General features: G+C 41.5%; 1 protein-coding gene across 3 annotated transcripts in view; it reads left to right on the plus strand.

Annotated features, from left to right (window-relative positions):
* The window catches only part of TGFBR2 (transforming growth factor beta receptor 2), a 62848-nt gene that overhangs the window by 34386 nt on the left and 12903 nt on the right, over positions 1 to 15559 (plus strand). For all 3 annotated transcript variants that reach the window (XM_069007376.1, XM_069007378.1, XM_069007377.1), the window contains 2 exons: positions 9696 to 10495; positions 14699 to 14840. In XM_069007376.1, coding sequence (XP_068863477.1) covers positions 9696 to 10495; positions 14699 to 14840 — 942 coding nt within the window. The remainder of the gene's footprint in view (positions 1 to 9695; positions 10496 to 14698; positions 14841 to 15559) is intronic.

The following is a 15559-nucleotide window of genomic DNA, read 5'->3' on the forward strand; positions in this document are numbered from 1 at the left end:
GTGGAAAATACTGAGTGCAGAATTGCTCCAAACAATGTTCTGTAGTTCTTGGAGGAATAACATGCAGGAGACAGGTAACCATTGTAAATCTGACTACTCTGTGTTTATTTTTTAATCCCTCTCTTTTTGTGCCAAACAAAATTGTGGGTGACTGGCAAGCGGCTTACACCCCTGTGGTGGAAAAATGCTTCTCACAGCAAAATTTAATGCCAGTGTGTTGTAATTATTATTTATTTGAAAGTCTAATGTCCGTGTTACCAGAAGGCAAAGCCAGGGAGCAAAAACACTGGAAAAGATTAGCCAGAATCAGAGGTAGAAGGCCTTGGCTGGCTAGAAGTTGCCTAGGTGGCAGACAGAGGCCTGGTCCTTCTGTCATGGAAAAAATGAGCGCAGGATTAGACTACCAGGGTTTTTTGCTCCCTGATGTCTGGTTGTGTCTGCTGGATCTTCTGCATCTTTACCTTCTTCTGCTTTGATCTGCTGTGATGAACTAGGTCTGTCTGTAGTTGTTTGCACAGTCCCAGTTCTCCCTTGATGCTTGTGCAGCTTTGTTCCTCAGCATTCCCTTCACCACAACATCTCCCAGCCGTTAGCCAGTGCAAGCATGACAACTGCTTAACAAAGCTGGGTTTTATTAACAATCCCTGTAAACAATTCTTTGACTGAAGTCAAGCCTTATTTACCCTAAGAGACCAAGCAGGACTGTGCCCTTTCCAGCCTCACATCTGACCTGTTCTCTGTGGACCGAGATGACCAGGTACTCATTGTAGACAAGAAAATGGGATTCCTGCGTGTTACTTAGTGCATGACCTATCTACCTGCTGTGCCATGCAACCCCTTTCTCTTATGCAGCTCATTCAGACACAGTCATTCAGCAACGTGCAAATGAGCAGTGGAGACTACAAAGAAGAAAACAAATCCTTTAAGTACTGTTGTCAGTATATATGCAGTTGTTATCCTGGGCATCAAATTCAAACCCAAGCAACATTGCAGAGAACCCAAAAATTGGAACCAGGATTTTAACACAGCTCTGTTTGGTTTATAGTTGTTTCATTCTAATAACTTACATGACGATGATTTTTTTATCCTCACCTGTCTCTTGCCATGCTGTGCAGATCTCCATGCAGCTTGCAACTGAGGTGTCTGTGGGATTGTTCAGGTAGACTGTTTATTGCTTACCTACTGCAAGATGAAGTCATTCTTTTGGGCATTCTCACCACACCCAAATATGGGGGAAATCTTTAGCAGCAACTCTGAATCATCCAAACAGTTGCCTTGGAATACCAAAATCTCAATGATAGAGATGACTGACAACAAGAGGTCAGCAAGACAAGGTCAACAAGAGTTTATGAGAATAATGAAGCTAACTGGGGAAGTGTGTCGAGGGAGGGATGGTGTTGTGCTGCCTAAAAAACTTCACATTGATCATGGTTTTACAGAGTTGGCTAATTGAGAGTGTAAGAGACATACCTATTTGATTAATCAATTGTGGCTGAGTCATTTGCCTGAACGAATTACAGCCTATGGATTTGCAGTGTGTCAAGTGCCGTGTTTGCTCACTGTGTACGGTTGTTACCTGGGAGAGCAGCTGTTGCTCTGCTGCCTGAACCACCACAAGCATGCCTGTGTGATGCCTTGTCCCATGCCCAGACTGCAGGAGATATGGATAATGTTTCAGAGTGTCCTTAACTTCATGTCTCTCATTTGTCTCTAACACGTTGTCCCTGTCTTTTCCTTTCTTTCTCTTCTCTTCCTCTCCTTACTAGAGTCAAAGCATTAATGATTTTACTTGACTGCATAGGAGGAACTCAGACTTAAGAGCAGACTTAAAATCTGTGCACAAACATTTACCAGTCCATAAATACTTATGTGGTGAGTTGTCCGGTGCTCAAGGAACACCCGAAGGGAGATGATTACAGCTGGACTGCTTCCAAGTGAATTTAAACAAAGGCTTTCATTAATCTCTTTTTCTGTTATCCAACTAACATGTTCAGAAGGTAACTGTCTTCCAGCTGCCCCATAAAAGAGGTCAGTAACATTACATAACATTGCACAGAGCCTCTCACTGCTTGTATATTGGCTTTGTTCTCTATGTTTCCTCCTAGGTATTTGCAGGCACTAGAGTCCCACCCAGTGCCTGCAGCTGTGTGTAACCAAAGGAGAGGCTGTCTAATGCTGAACATCTGATTCACTTAATGGGATAGAAAGGAAATAGGATGAAAAGAGGCTAAAGAAGCCAAAATTTTGTTTTGCTCTGTATTATTGATATTGTTTTCTTCTTAGGAAAATAACCATGCTCAGTTACAGATTTGTGTAAAAACAAACTAGGCAGTGCTCTTCCAGTCTGGTTGGCATATTTGTTACAATTTGCATCACTTGAGAGCTTAATAAGTATGGGAATTTGTCCAACCTTTTATCAGGTTGTCATGGAAGAGACTTTAATAATTACAGACAGAAACAAACTGTAACTAACACTGGCAACATAATATTTTGGGAAAGGTTGGAGGGGTGAAACTCAGGCTGAGAATAAAAATAGTGGTTAATGTGTGGCATCTGTTGGAACATATTGAAACTGGAGAGATTGATTTGTTCCAGAAAACCACCAGCAAACAGCAGCAGACACCCAAGCTCTGTAACTGAGCCATGTATCACAGAAACTTAGTCACATCATGTAAAGTTAAAATATGTTGGCTTTCACATTGCTGAGTAGGAAAGCTCAGCTACAAAAGTCGAAGTGTGTGAGAGATGCCATGTACGCACAGTGAAGGGACCTATTAGAATGGGAGAGATAGGAAGGGAATGCATTAGGGGGTGGAAGATTTTAAGCAAATGGGTGCTGTGCCAGCAAACCAAGGAATTACAGTTCTAGCCAGCAGTGAGGGAATAAAAACAGCAACAAACTATTTGTTCTGTCTTAGAGCTTAAGAGTTTCTTAAACCTCCTGGGTGCTGAATAGCATACTTGACAATCAGTTTAAAAATGAAATTCTGCTTACAATAGATGAAATATCCATTAGGTCATTGCTGCCCAGCCTTTTTGCTGAAGGAAGCCACCCAGAGGCAATCAAGTTGCCTGCCTCCCACCCCTGTGACTGAGATGCAGCCATGCCCATCAGGTGACAGATGTGCATGCATGACTCTTCCAGTATGTAAGACATGTAAGTGGGTCATGCAACTGGGGATTTTTCCCTGGGCCTTACAGAGAAGTCTTGAGTCCTGATCCCCTGAGTGGTCATTTGCCAAGGGCAAAGCTGCTGGTCTGCAGGGGAGAGCAGCAGTGGGTTTGCCACAGGTCTTCAAAATTGCTCATACTTTTGCCTTACTACCTTTCAGGAGAAGAGATAAGTGGTGGCATTGGGCAAGGACATGCATTAAGTGCTCTGTGGGCTGGGTCTGGTTTGCCAGCCATTTGTTGACTGCAGAGCTACATTTAGGCAGCCAAATACTCAAAAGAGCAAGTGAATGAGTTCCCACACCTTTAAGTGAGCCCTTAGGGCACAAAGTGCTGGAACCTGCACGTGGGTCACAGCAACCCCATGCAATGCTGCAGGCTGAAGGAAGAGTGGCCAGAAACTGCCTGGAGGAAAAGGACCTAGGAGTGATGGTCAACAGCAGCTGAACATAAGCCAGTAGTGAGAGCATATGGCCAAGAAAGCACATGGCACCCTGACCTGTTTCAGAAAGAGTGGAGCCAGAATGACCAGTGCAGTGATCATCCCCCTGAACTTGGCACTGGTGAGAGCACATCCAATCCTGTGGGCCTCTCGCTACAAGAAGGACATTGAGGTGCTGGATTGTGTCCAGAGAAGGGCAGCAAAGATGGGGAGGGGTCTGGAGCACAAGTCCTATGAAGAGTGTCTGAGGGAGTTGGGGTTGTCTAGCCAGGAGAAAAGGAGGTTAAGGGGGACCCTTTTTTGCTTTCTACAACTGCCTGAAAGAAGGTCGTAGCAAGGTGGGGGTCAGCCTCTTCCCCCAAGTAAGAGGCAATGGAACAAGAGGAAATGGCCTCAAGTTGTACAAGGGAAGTTTAGATTGGATAGCTGGGAAAATTTCTTCACCAAAAGGGTTGTTAAACATTGGAACAGGCTGCCCAAGAAAGTGCATGAATGACCATCCCTGGAGGTATTTAAAAGACCTGTAGATGTGGCACTTAGAGACATGGTTTAATGGTGGACTTGGCAGTGCTGGGTTTACAGTTGGACTTGATGATCTTAGAGGTCTTCTCCAACCTAAACAATTCCATGATTCTACAGCAGGTCTGGCAGACCTGCCAGCTACTGGAGGTAGTGCCTCTCCAGGAGAGAGATACTCTTTCGGATACTCTGGTAATATCCTTTTCAGACTAAAAGATGAAAACATACAGCTCAAGCACAACTTACTGGCCTTGACAGCTTTAGTTTACCTAGTCCAAAAAAGCTCTTGTCAAATACAAGAACTTGTTGAAGGAATTCAACCTTCAGGAAAGTCTGCAAGAAATTCCAGGTTTATTTTCCACTGGATAGTAAGATAGAGCCCAGTCTGGTTTTAAAATCTAGTAATCTCTCTCTTCTGCTCTGAGTTGGTTCAGCACAGAGCTCAGGGAGAGGTGAAACTGATCTCCTGTACAACAAAGCTATTAAATGGAAAAAAAAAAATCATCTCCAGCAAGTATGAAAAATTAAAATGTTTCCAAGAAACTATCATGATAAAAAAATGCAGGTTAGTTTGAGGTGCGGCATTTGAATTTGTTCAGTACCAAGTATTTTGTGTCAGGATCAACCGTTTTCCTAAGGAAACACCCTCCACCCCCAGTAAAAAAGCTTCCCACCCCACATCTGCAAAGCCCCCAAAACAATGCCTGTAAAACGAGCAGGAGTTTTAAAAAGTTGGATACACTTTCAGACCAGTTTTGTCCTCAAGATTGTTTCAGGGAAAAGTATAGGAGTGTCAGAAGCAGAGTTTCTGTTTTCAAAATCAATATATCCCACCAAAAAATGTTCTGCTGGAGATTTCCAAGCCATTTTAATTCTAAAAAGGCCAAAATCAGGAAGGTACATGAGACATTGAGCTACAGAATTTCATTTCCACTTCAGGATTCTTCAATAGAGATAAACAAAATTACCCCAAACAGCTGCTCAGGGAAAATTTCATTTCACTGGAAGTTAAGCATTTTATGGAGCTAGTTTTCATCCAGAAAGTACTAAAGAGATGGGCAGGCTTTTCCATATTTTGTTGCCTATTGTCTTGCTCAGAAATCACTACACGTGCAAGGTTCAAACTCCCATTGTGTGAAAAGCTCTCTCTTGATTCGAACAGGGCAGGTCTTGAACTGGAAGCTCCCATACCCCACCCATACTAGTCCGCTCACTGCTGGGATTCAGCACTCACATACATCTCCTGCCAAATTGCAACATTTGAACAGAAATTCTGTTCAAGCAAAAGCATTCAAAAAGTGTTGGTTTTCATTCCAGTGTGGAATTCAAATCAAACTTTGAAACCTCAGAATTTCTGCAAAATGGAGTTTTCCTCCAGTCAGCTCAAAGGGCTGCTTTGTGTCTTGGGATCTTGCAAAATAACTAGATCACAGTTCTGTGGCTGGGACCATGGTTTGTGACTTTGTGTTTCTGGGAATTTTTAAGACACTGCACAAGCTTGCAATACATCAGTGTCGATATATTTAACTTGAGTTCTGCTAATATCAGATGTATTCTTTCCCTGCTGTGTGGCTTTGACTAGCAGTTGAATAGGCAGCAGCTTTAGAGCTCCCAGGAGCAGCAGACAGCAAGGAAGTAGTTCTGTCGGTACTGGCTGGGCATTCTGCTGCCCTGCCATTCAAGTGTGTGTCCTCATTTCATTGCCATTGTTTTACTTGCTCTTTCCAAAGTTCAGTGACACTGAAGTTGTATCAAAGGCATGCAGACCAACCTAAAAAATTTGCAGGCTCAACACAGAAAAAAACTAGTGTTTCCATTTCCCTTGGCACCTGAGCCTTATTCCCTCAAGGCTTAGGTAGTGTTAAGGGTTATGCAGATGGTTTGTGCTTAGTTTAAACCGAATACAGGAAGCTTTCTTTTAGCTCAACGTCTCTATTGTTATGCTATATTAATAGGCTCTTTTGAAGCTTAAGAAAGGGCTGATCCACCCAAATAATAGTTCTGGGTGGGTAAAGTTATTTAGGAGCACGTTTGCAAAACATAAAAGGCTGTTTCATTTAACCATTTCCTTGCCTGCCTGTGCAGCCAGGTTTTGCTCATTCCACTGCTCAGAAAGAGGAAGCTGCACTCCCCTTTTTTAAATTACGAGATTTCAGTCAAAGGTATTTATTTATAAGTGAACATATTTATTCTTAGATTCCTGTAGTCAAGCCATAAAATGTTGGCTAGCCACTATGCAAACATACAGCTATGCTCTGAATTTTGATCCTGTCCCGATTTTGTACACAGATTTTGCAGAGAAGTACCCCATCCTTAGTTTGTGCTGGAATGGCTGATTTGATTCTGCTCATACCATCAGAATCAAAGGCAGTTCCAGAAGTGTCTTGCTCAGGACACGTGTCAGTGCCACCAGCTCTTTGCTCTTGCTATCCCCTTTAACTCTTCTGTCTGGCAGCTTGGTCCCCTCCTAAGCTTAGAGTTCAGCCTTGTCAGTCCTGACACTCAGTTTTCCCAGATGTGTGCTCGTTCTTGCACTTCCCAAATGCTGAGTGGGATTTGTCTAGTATTTTAAATAGTGAGAATTAGCACAGCCTTTGTCCCTGCTGCTTTAGGTGGGGTTCTGCAGCTGTATGCTTTTCACCCCTGCTTCTCTGCTTTCTCCAAGCAACTGTGCCAAAGTGGATGTGTCACTTTGCAGCAGGGCTGCAGGATGATACAGTGCTCAGGGGGAAGTGGCCAAACTGCTCAGCTTCTGCTTTGATTAATTTTTTTTTGCATTCTTTTTCAAGTAACATTTGCAACATCGACAGTTTTTCCCTTCTACCCAGAAATTCCCCTGCACCACAAGCAGAGTTTTCTCTTGTGCAAAAAGAGGAAGAGCTGAAGGAGCTGTGAACTCTGCTGGAGAGTTCTCAGCTGTAGGGCAAAATAATACAGCCTGGTCAAGGACACTGTAGGAGTGATTGGAGATCCTCACACAGGTAGCCATAACAGTAAAGGAGCAGGGACTTTGGGTGAGTTTCTTCTCAGAGCTGAACATGCACACAGCTACCTCCAACTGCTTGGACTCGGGGAGCTGTTTGAAAGACATCTTGGGGCTTTTGTCACTCATTTTGAAAGACGTCTGTTATTTCAAATATCTGGTCTACATATTGCAGCTCTGTGGCAAAGGACTTTAAAGGCCCTAAAGAAACGTTTTCATCTTTGTGAGCAAGTGTATCCTGTGATACAGATGTCATGTTTCTTATTTCCAAGAGCAGAATCCAAACTTCAAGCCTGTTTTTCTGTGGTCAAGAAAAAAGAGAAACAAACCAAAACGAGCAAAACAGAACCCCAAATGTGCAATAAAATTATTTTCTCTGATTGTTACAGGTCACAGTTGTGTCACATAGTTGTGACCTGCTTGCAGCCAAAACTCCAAAACAGCCATCCCACAATGCAGTCGGTTCTCCTCTACCAGGGTGTTTCCCGAGTTCTTAATAAAGCAGATTTTCTAGAAGCAAAGAATACACATGGGAATAAGCAATGCAAATCTATTTACTGGCAGTGACATTTGACTTTCTAAATATATTCCTTCCGTAACGACCATACAAACACAGCGGGCTTTTTTCCCTCTTCAATATGCTGGAAAGCAAAAGAGTTGCCTTTAATCTGTGATGAACTTTTAGGTATTGTTTTGATTTAAAATTTAATAAGTTTGAAATTTACTAACATTTTGTTGTCAAGAGAAATCACTGGAGAATAAGGATTTGTGGTTTGCATCGGTCTGGAAGGAGGGATTGCCTCCTTTTGCATGAATGTTCTTTTGCATAAATGAAGGAAATACATTCTTTGTAGGTAATGCTAGTCCATGTCATTGACATGTGCTTGGCTGGGAATGACAGTGCTAGAAAGGCACTTCATCTTCCTTGAAAACCTATGAGAGAGGCTAGGATTTAATTACTTGCTTACATCTGGTTGATGGGCCTTCCAAACAGAGGAAGCACGTCCTGGTTCAGGATTCAAGCCTTTTTCCAAATAAAAAGAATATACTTTTCAGATGTCCTATCACCTGCCTTTGAATAGCTGATGGCTCCTGCTGCTTGCCACCTGGGTTTACAAAGGAAAAGTGATTACAAGTGAAATTGGAGGGTCAGAGGTACTGCTTTGTTCTAATTGTAAACTTTTTACCCTTATCCCTTTTAGCATTGCTCACCTTTGTTTTGAGAGGCACAGAGTAGGGAAAACAGAGGCTTGGGGCTAATGTAATTAGTGACAGCTTCCCTTCAGAGCTTATTAAACTTTTCCTTTTCATATTGACTTATTTGGCCTGAGGCACAGAGCCTGAGTCAATGACATGGCTGGAAGCATCCACCAGAGCATCGTGCTGCCAAGACAAGCAACTTGCTTAACTGTGATTGCAGCTTCAGTTGTTTTAGTCCATTCAGGTTAGGCTCCCAGGATTTCTTCCAAACAATCCCCTCCCTCATGCAAGGATGATACAGTACGTTTTATCTGACTCAAAGGAAGAAGGAGACTGAGAGGGTAAATTTCCATGTGTTCAATCAAATCAGGTTCAGATAAACTCTGGCCCTCCGGTAATCTCTTCTTGGAACAAAATTGTTCCCTTTTAAACTGGTTATCTTCCCTAAGAAATACTGAACTAGAAGGTAGTTTTTAGAGGTGACAGGGCAGCTCTCACCTCTAGGATAATAATCTGTACTCCTCCCAGAACACATCCCTATTCTAGAATAGGTCCCTGTTGTTCTTCTATTCCCTATATGTTCCACCTAAGAATATGTTGGTGTGTGCTCTACACCAAGTATGGAGTTTGGAGTGAACATCTTCTTTACAGCAGAAAACCAGTGTACAGCCAGCAAGAAACACAAAGAGGAAGTTTTCCAATACATAAATCCATGCAAAAGTACCTGGAGGGTGGTGCTGGTGACAATTCTGAGCAGGTGTTTGAATTTGTTTTAGCAACACTCTTTCACATGCATCAAAGCATGAGAATGAGTTTTGTTTTTCAGGTCTGTATGCAAGCATACATATTGTGCCTGAATATTTTCATACAGTGTGTGAACAGGCTTCCTGAAGATGGCTTTGCAGGGGTCCTGCTAAAATATACTGGATCTGGAGTAATAACTGGGCGAGTGGGAGTTTACAGGCTTCATTGTCTATTTATTTATAGAAAAATTAACGTGTTCTAGTAATTAGTGGTTAAAGGAGCAGTTCTGCCAAGAATACATTAACAGAATAAGTACAGGAGACTTTGGCTATTGTATTCAGGAAAATGAAGGTTTCATCCATTATGTATTAAAAGCCTGAGAAAAGAACAAAGCTACTAAATTACATTAGATTTTTGCTCGTTCAGTTCTGGCTTTTTATAAAATAAGCAGACAGGGAAGTTCTGGTAAACAGAGGCCTACATACACAACAAGATTTTGAGGCAAGAAAGCAGTAACTATTTTTATTATTTGCTGTTTGTGGTGAAGATAATGTATTGCATTCTGCATAAAAATTATAACTGTACATATGAAACTATGATATAACCTCACGCATGCCTTCCTTCTGTTCTTTACAGATGACCCTCATAAGCCAGAGGAGAAAGATGAAATTTCCAAAGTCACAATCATAAGTCTTGTCCCATTACTGGTGATTTCTGTTGCTGTGATTGTTATCTTTTATGCCTACCGCACTCACAAGAAGAGGAAACTCAACAAGGCATGGGAGAAGAATGTTAAGCCCAAGAAGCATAAGGACTGCAGTGATGTCTGTGCCATTATGTTAGACGATGACCGCTCAGACATCAGCTCCACCTGTGCCAACAACATCAACCACAACACAGAGCTGCTGCCCATTGAGTTGGACATAGTTGTTGGCAAAGGAAGATTTGCTGAAGTGTATAAAGCCAAATTGAAGCAAAACACATCAGAACAGTATGAAACTGTGGCAGTCAAGATTTTCCCCTATGAAGAATATGCTTCCTGGAAAACTGAGAAAGACATTTTTTCAGATGTAAACCTCAAGCACGAGAACATCCTCCAGTTCTTGACAGCAGAGGAGCGTAAGACAGATCTTGGTAAACAGTATTGGTTGATCACTGCCTTCCATGCTAAAGGAAACTTGCAGGAATACCTCACACGGCACATTATCAGCTGGGAGGACCTCTGGAAACTGGGTGGGTCCTTGGCCCGAGGGATTGCCCATCTGCACAGTGATCACACACCCTGTGGTCGTCCCAAAACACCTATTGTACACAGAGACCTAAAGAGTTCCAACATCCTGGTGAAAAATGATTTAACCTGCTGTCTCTGTGACTTTGGGTTATCCCTGAGGCTGGACCCTTCCCTGTCTGTGGATGACTTGGCTAACAGTGGGCAGGTAAGTTAGAAGATTGAAGGGGTGGGAGGGTAATGTACCAGTTGGTCTGCCAGTTCTGAAAAGATGAAAAAACTGAAAAGATGAAAAAACCTTAAAAGATAAAAAAAATTTAAGCTGCTGTGGCAGCTTTAACTTAAAATCATTAAAAATTAATGTGAATGTGTTTATAAATAAAGAGGCACTAAACATTAAAGCAACAATGGGAAAAGTGCAATGTAGGTTTTGTTATGATGGAAGAGCTACATGGTATATGATGCAGCCATCCTCTCACTTACACTGAGTATGTATGAGCTTGTTAGCAGCTGTTCGTGGTGCTGCTGCAATGCACACACACACAAATACAATAAGGATCTGCTTCATGTTGTGAGGTTTTGACACAGTTTTCATGCCTGATGGCATTACACTTTTGTGTGACTAGACCCCATCCTGGTGTATCCCAGCATATGTGAAGTCAGTCTTGTGTCCTCAAAAGGTGTAAGCACATAACTGCTGATAGATAATAATTTTAAAATTCAAAAAGAAGAATCCTCTTTAACATTATAGTAAATTCTCCACATGCAAGCAAATACAAGGATGTCAAATAGAAATAATTGCCCTGTTGTGTTTTTTCAACTAAGGAGCGTGGATAATACTCATTTACTTGACAGGGATGCCAGGGGGATGTTTATGAATGCTTTTAAGACTACATAGATCTCTAAATATTGTCTCTTCTAATGAAAACTCCCACAGTATAAATTCAGACCATTTGTTAATTTAATTAATTCCTAATAGTTTAATTATACATGTATTTATGTGTGTATTTTTATATTTATATTTTTGTACGTAGGTCATTCAATGCCTGTCCATTTAAGCTGACTTTTACCTCACACGGAACTAATATTTTAGCTTAGAACATTTTCAGGGACAGATCGTCAGTCTGTAGTGCTCTGTTGAGTTCACAGGAGCTTTACTGTTTATCAAATGAAGATCTGCCTTTGAAAGTCTCCTTATTGAAAAGCAACTGTCCTGATCTCATTTTTAGAAGATCTATTAACCAGAGCCAGGAGTGACTGCTAATCAGTTGAGCCATATTTAAAATGCTACAAACACCAGTCCGCTACATATCATTTCTCTCCAGCATGCCAGATCTTTTTAGAGTTCAGTGAAGTCACACCATATTGTCAGTCATAAGACTGATCCCATTTGAAGCAAGATAGGGACTCTGAAAGTCATCACCCACAGATACTTTGGTTAAAATTGCAAGCTGATTTCTCTGGCATTGCTCAGAGACACGTGGAAGTAGGAGGATAGTGTTGATACTGCCGCTTCCACAGTCCACACCAACACTGATGACGAAGTACAGGGCTGCCCAGAACAGGTTATGGCTTTGGAGTTGGTGTCCTTGGGCACTGGTGTTGAAGCCCATTGTTTTATTTTGTTTAGCTTCAATGAATCTGTTTGGGGGTGACCCAGCTGGTCATTCTTCTCTGTGAGAAGGAGTATGAGTCAATTGATTTGACTCCAACCTCTGCCTTATTCTTTTTGGGCACACAAGAGCAACCCACTTAAATTCCCCAACATGCCAGCTTCAGTGCTGTAGCTTCTATTAAAGAGGTCTTGCTCCAGGATTTGCCTTATGCATAATTTCGAAAATTTACCCTTTGACTCAAACCCTTGCCACCAGGAGATTCAATTTTATAACATGTATAATGGAGCTGAACCAATTTTTAATTCAAGAAAACCTGGAACTTTCTATGAAATAAGTAAGAGTGTAAGTATTTAACTGTTTTTCTGGACAACCTTGGACACTAATATTGAAGGCAAATTGTTGGCATTACAAAGCCATCTTCTTTCCAATCTGCCCAACTACCTTCCATATCATGCAGATACAGCCATTATTGACTACAATGCCAGTGCCCTTAGGCAAAGGCCTTAGGCTGGAAACCACCTTTTTCCCCATTAGAACCTTTGCAGGCTTTTGGGTTTGGTGGTCTATGGTGGTTAATATTTGTAGACATTACTTAATGTGACCGTATAGGTCTGGACCTTCTTCCCACTGTGTTCAAAGGGCTGGTAGGTGCCAGCAGTTCTGTACTTCAGCAGCATCAGCACCCTTGTAATAGATGATTTCCCATATCAGATAAAGAGAAATATCTACTGTCTCTCTGACTGATACACCTCAGGGCATGAAACATCTCTCAACAGCTTGAAAGAAATGTAAGATCTTCAGTAAAAAAAGATTCAAATGTCACAAAAAATGATAATACAGTGCAGGAAGAGAGATGATCCCTCACTAGAAGTTGGAAAACCAAGAACTGAAAGCAGACAGGTGTTTGCAAAGAAGAAGCATATCCAGACCCTAGAGAGGCAACCAGCTCCAAATTTCCAGAGGTTAGGTACCTAAAAATGCCTTTGAGACTCAGGAGTCACGTGTTTTCAAGATACAGAAAAAGTGTCTCTGACCGAATGACCTAATAATATAAATGCAGATAAAAGGACATAAGCAGACTGGAATCTGTGATAAATTCTAAGCAGGATGGATTTGATAGCATTCTTCAAGTCGATTTTTCTCTGCATTTTTTTCTGTGCATTTTAGTTATAGGGCTTCATCCTCCATTCTCCTGCAAAACTGCAAAATCTTTTTTATTGCTGTGAAGGGAGTGTGAAATGCCAGACCAGAATAGGACTTTGTGGCAATGTGAAGGAACTGTATTTAGGCATCACTAACTCTTGTTAAAATCAGCAAGGTTTGTGGGGGGTCGGCCATGTGCGCTGGTAACCTTCTTCAGCTTTGGATGGGATCTGCTTGGGGAAGAAATCATGTGCTAGGGAGTTAATGGTAGCAACAACCTCTGCTTCAGAGTTTCCATATGTACGTCTTATATTGGGAAGGGAGTTGGTGCTTACCTCGGTGCTGCTGAGACATGACTGTCCCAAGTACCTCTTCAGTGCATAGCTGCTATTTACATGCTTGGCCTTAAATTCATCAGTGTCAGCATAGCAGGGAACTTAACTTTGAGACTGCTCACTCTGAACTTTTTCCTCTTCCACTGTTTATAAAGGTTTTGATCCTACAACCATTCGGATATTTTTGACACAGGTTTTCTGCTGTTGCAAGGTCCTATGACAAAGCTATGTTCCTGATCTTTCCTCCTTCTTATTATACTTTCCCCTTTTTGCCATTTGCCCTGAGCCTGAGGTGGTAAGACATGTTTACAGAAACTTACAAAATGGGTGTCGTAGGGCTCTCTCAAGACTGTGCCTTTACTATGTGGCTGTCTGCAATTGCAGACCTAGTAATTGAAATGTTCCTTGGAAGCCCTGCTTGCCTCTGGGCTCTGGAGTGATTGCTGTAGTGTAAACAGCTCGTTTAAATCATATGTCCTACTTCATCACCCACTTGTGTTTGTTCATCTCTGTGCTTAACTAGTCTCCAACTTGAAGCTGTCTTTGCCTGATGAAAGACTTCTGTTTGCAGTTTTTCAAGGGGAATACACTTTTTTTACCTACCCTGTGAAGAATTTGTTGTTTGAGAGCAACTGTTGAGTGATCCTAAAATTCTTCTTAAATCCTTTCTTGTGATAAAACCAGACTTTTAAACTTCACCTTCTGTAATGAAAAATCATAATCTAGATCTCAGCAAAGCTGCTGAAGTCATTGCTGAAAATGGCTCAGTATGAATAAAGTTTATGAGAATGTTCTTTCAAAGGGGCAGATTTTTGGTTTTGATTCAAATGTGTGGTTCTGCATTCAGTATTTGTGTGTTTGCTTTCTTCTCCCAGGCCTGCATTTACTCTCCTTTTAAGCCTACCATGAAAAGAAACAGCTAACACTGTAATACACTGTGCAAAATAATACAGTGTGTTTCTTGCTCATCTGAAAGACACTTGGTCAGCAGCAATTGCTTCAGGCCCAAAGGTCAGAGTTTATCTGTGAATAGCCAAAGAATGAGAAAACTTGTCAGTGTCAAAATTATTTGCTTAAGGAACTAAAAAGGGCTATTTTTTTTTTCCTCACCAAGAGAGGTGCAAGTAAATTGGTAGTCAGGACAATGCCAGATTCCCCTGGCAGGAGAAAATATGGCCTGTGCCAAGTATAGCCTGAATTTTTGGATACATGTCAAATGGCACTGTTTCTGTGAAAGCTGAAGTTAAATCACAGCGGAATCCAAAACATGAATTGCAATTTCAACTCGTGAGCTCTCCCCAATCTCTTCTCCTGTAGGTTGGCACAGCAAGATATATGGCCCCTGAGGTTTTGGAGTCCAGGATGAACTTGGAGAACATGGAGTCCTTCAAACAAACAGATGTGTACTCCATGGCTTTGGTCCTCTGGGAAATGACATCTCGCTGTAATGCTGTCGGAGGTAAGTGCCGTCTGTTTTCTTCTCTCTAAAAGTATTGAGACAGACATGCTCTCGTGGTTGTCTGGGGGAGAGGGTGATTCTTTTTAACCACCTCTATGTTTTCTAGTGTATATGGATGCTGTAAATTAACAGTCCTTCAGTAGTATGAGATGAACATGTACATGAGCAGGCCTGAAAGCCAAGCAACTGAATGCATGAATAAATTGATCCTCAACTGGTGTAAGGATAAATTTGCTGTTAGGTAGATCAGTTTTAAAGATTATTAAAGTCTGGTTTTCCTATGACATCTTGTGTAGCCATGAATTGACTCAGTCTGGTTGATCTCATACAAACTAATTGGAAACATAAGTAAATGGGAAACCCAAGAAGTGATAACTGCTTCCCATTTTCTTTCATGGAATGTTAATCCTCAGAGGTAATAAGGGCCAGTTAAGTGTGCCACTTACTAATTGATAATTTTAGTAAGAGGCATCATAGTCATATGGAAAGTTTCCTGTTTGCCCAAAATCAACAGCTGCTGCACATCATGCTTTGTGATTTTGCTAGAGGTCATCCATATGAGAAATCAAGGGATGTTTGCTATATAAAGTGTAGCAACAAAATAAAAATTATTGGAACTGACTATCAGAACAGCTCCAGGAAAAGCTGCTATGCTTGTTCATATTCAGAGTTTCTTCTGAAATAAAACTCTCAATTTCTGCTTTGCCTAAAGCTGACCC

This window comes from Aphelocoma coerulescens, chromosome 2, assembly GCF_041296385.1.
Source record: "Aphelocoma coerulescens isolate FSJ_1873_10779 chromosome 2, UR_Acoe_1.0, whole genome shotgun sequence".
NCBI classification, from domain to species: Eukaryota; Metazoa; Chordata; class Aves; order Passeriformes; family Corvidae; genus Aphelocoma; species Aphelocoma coerulescens.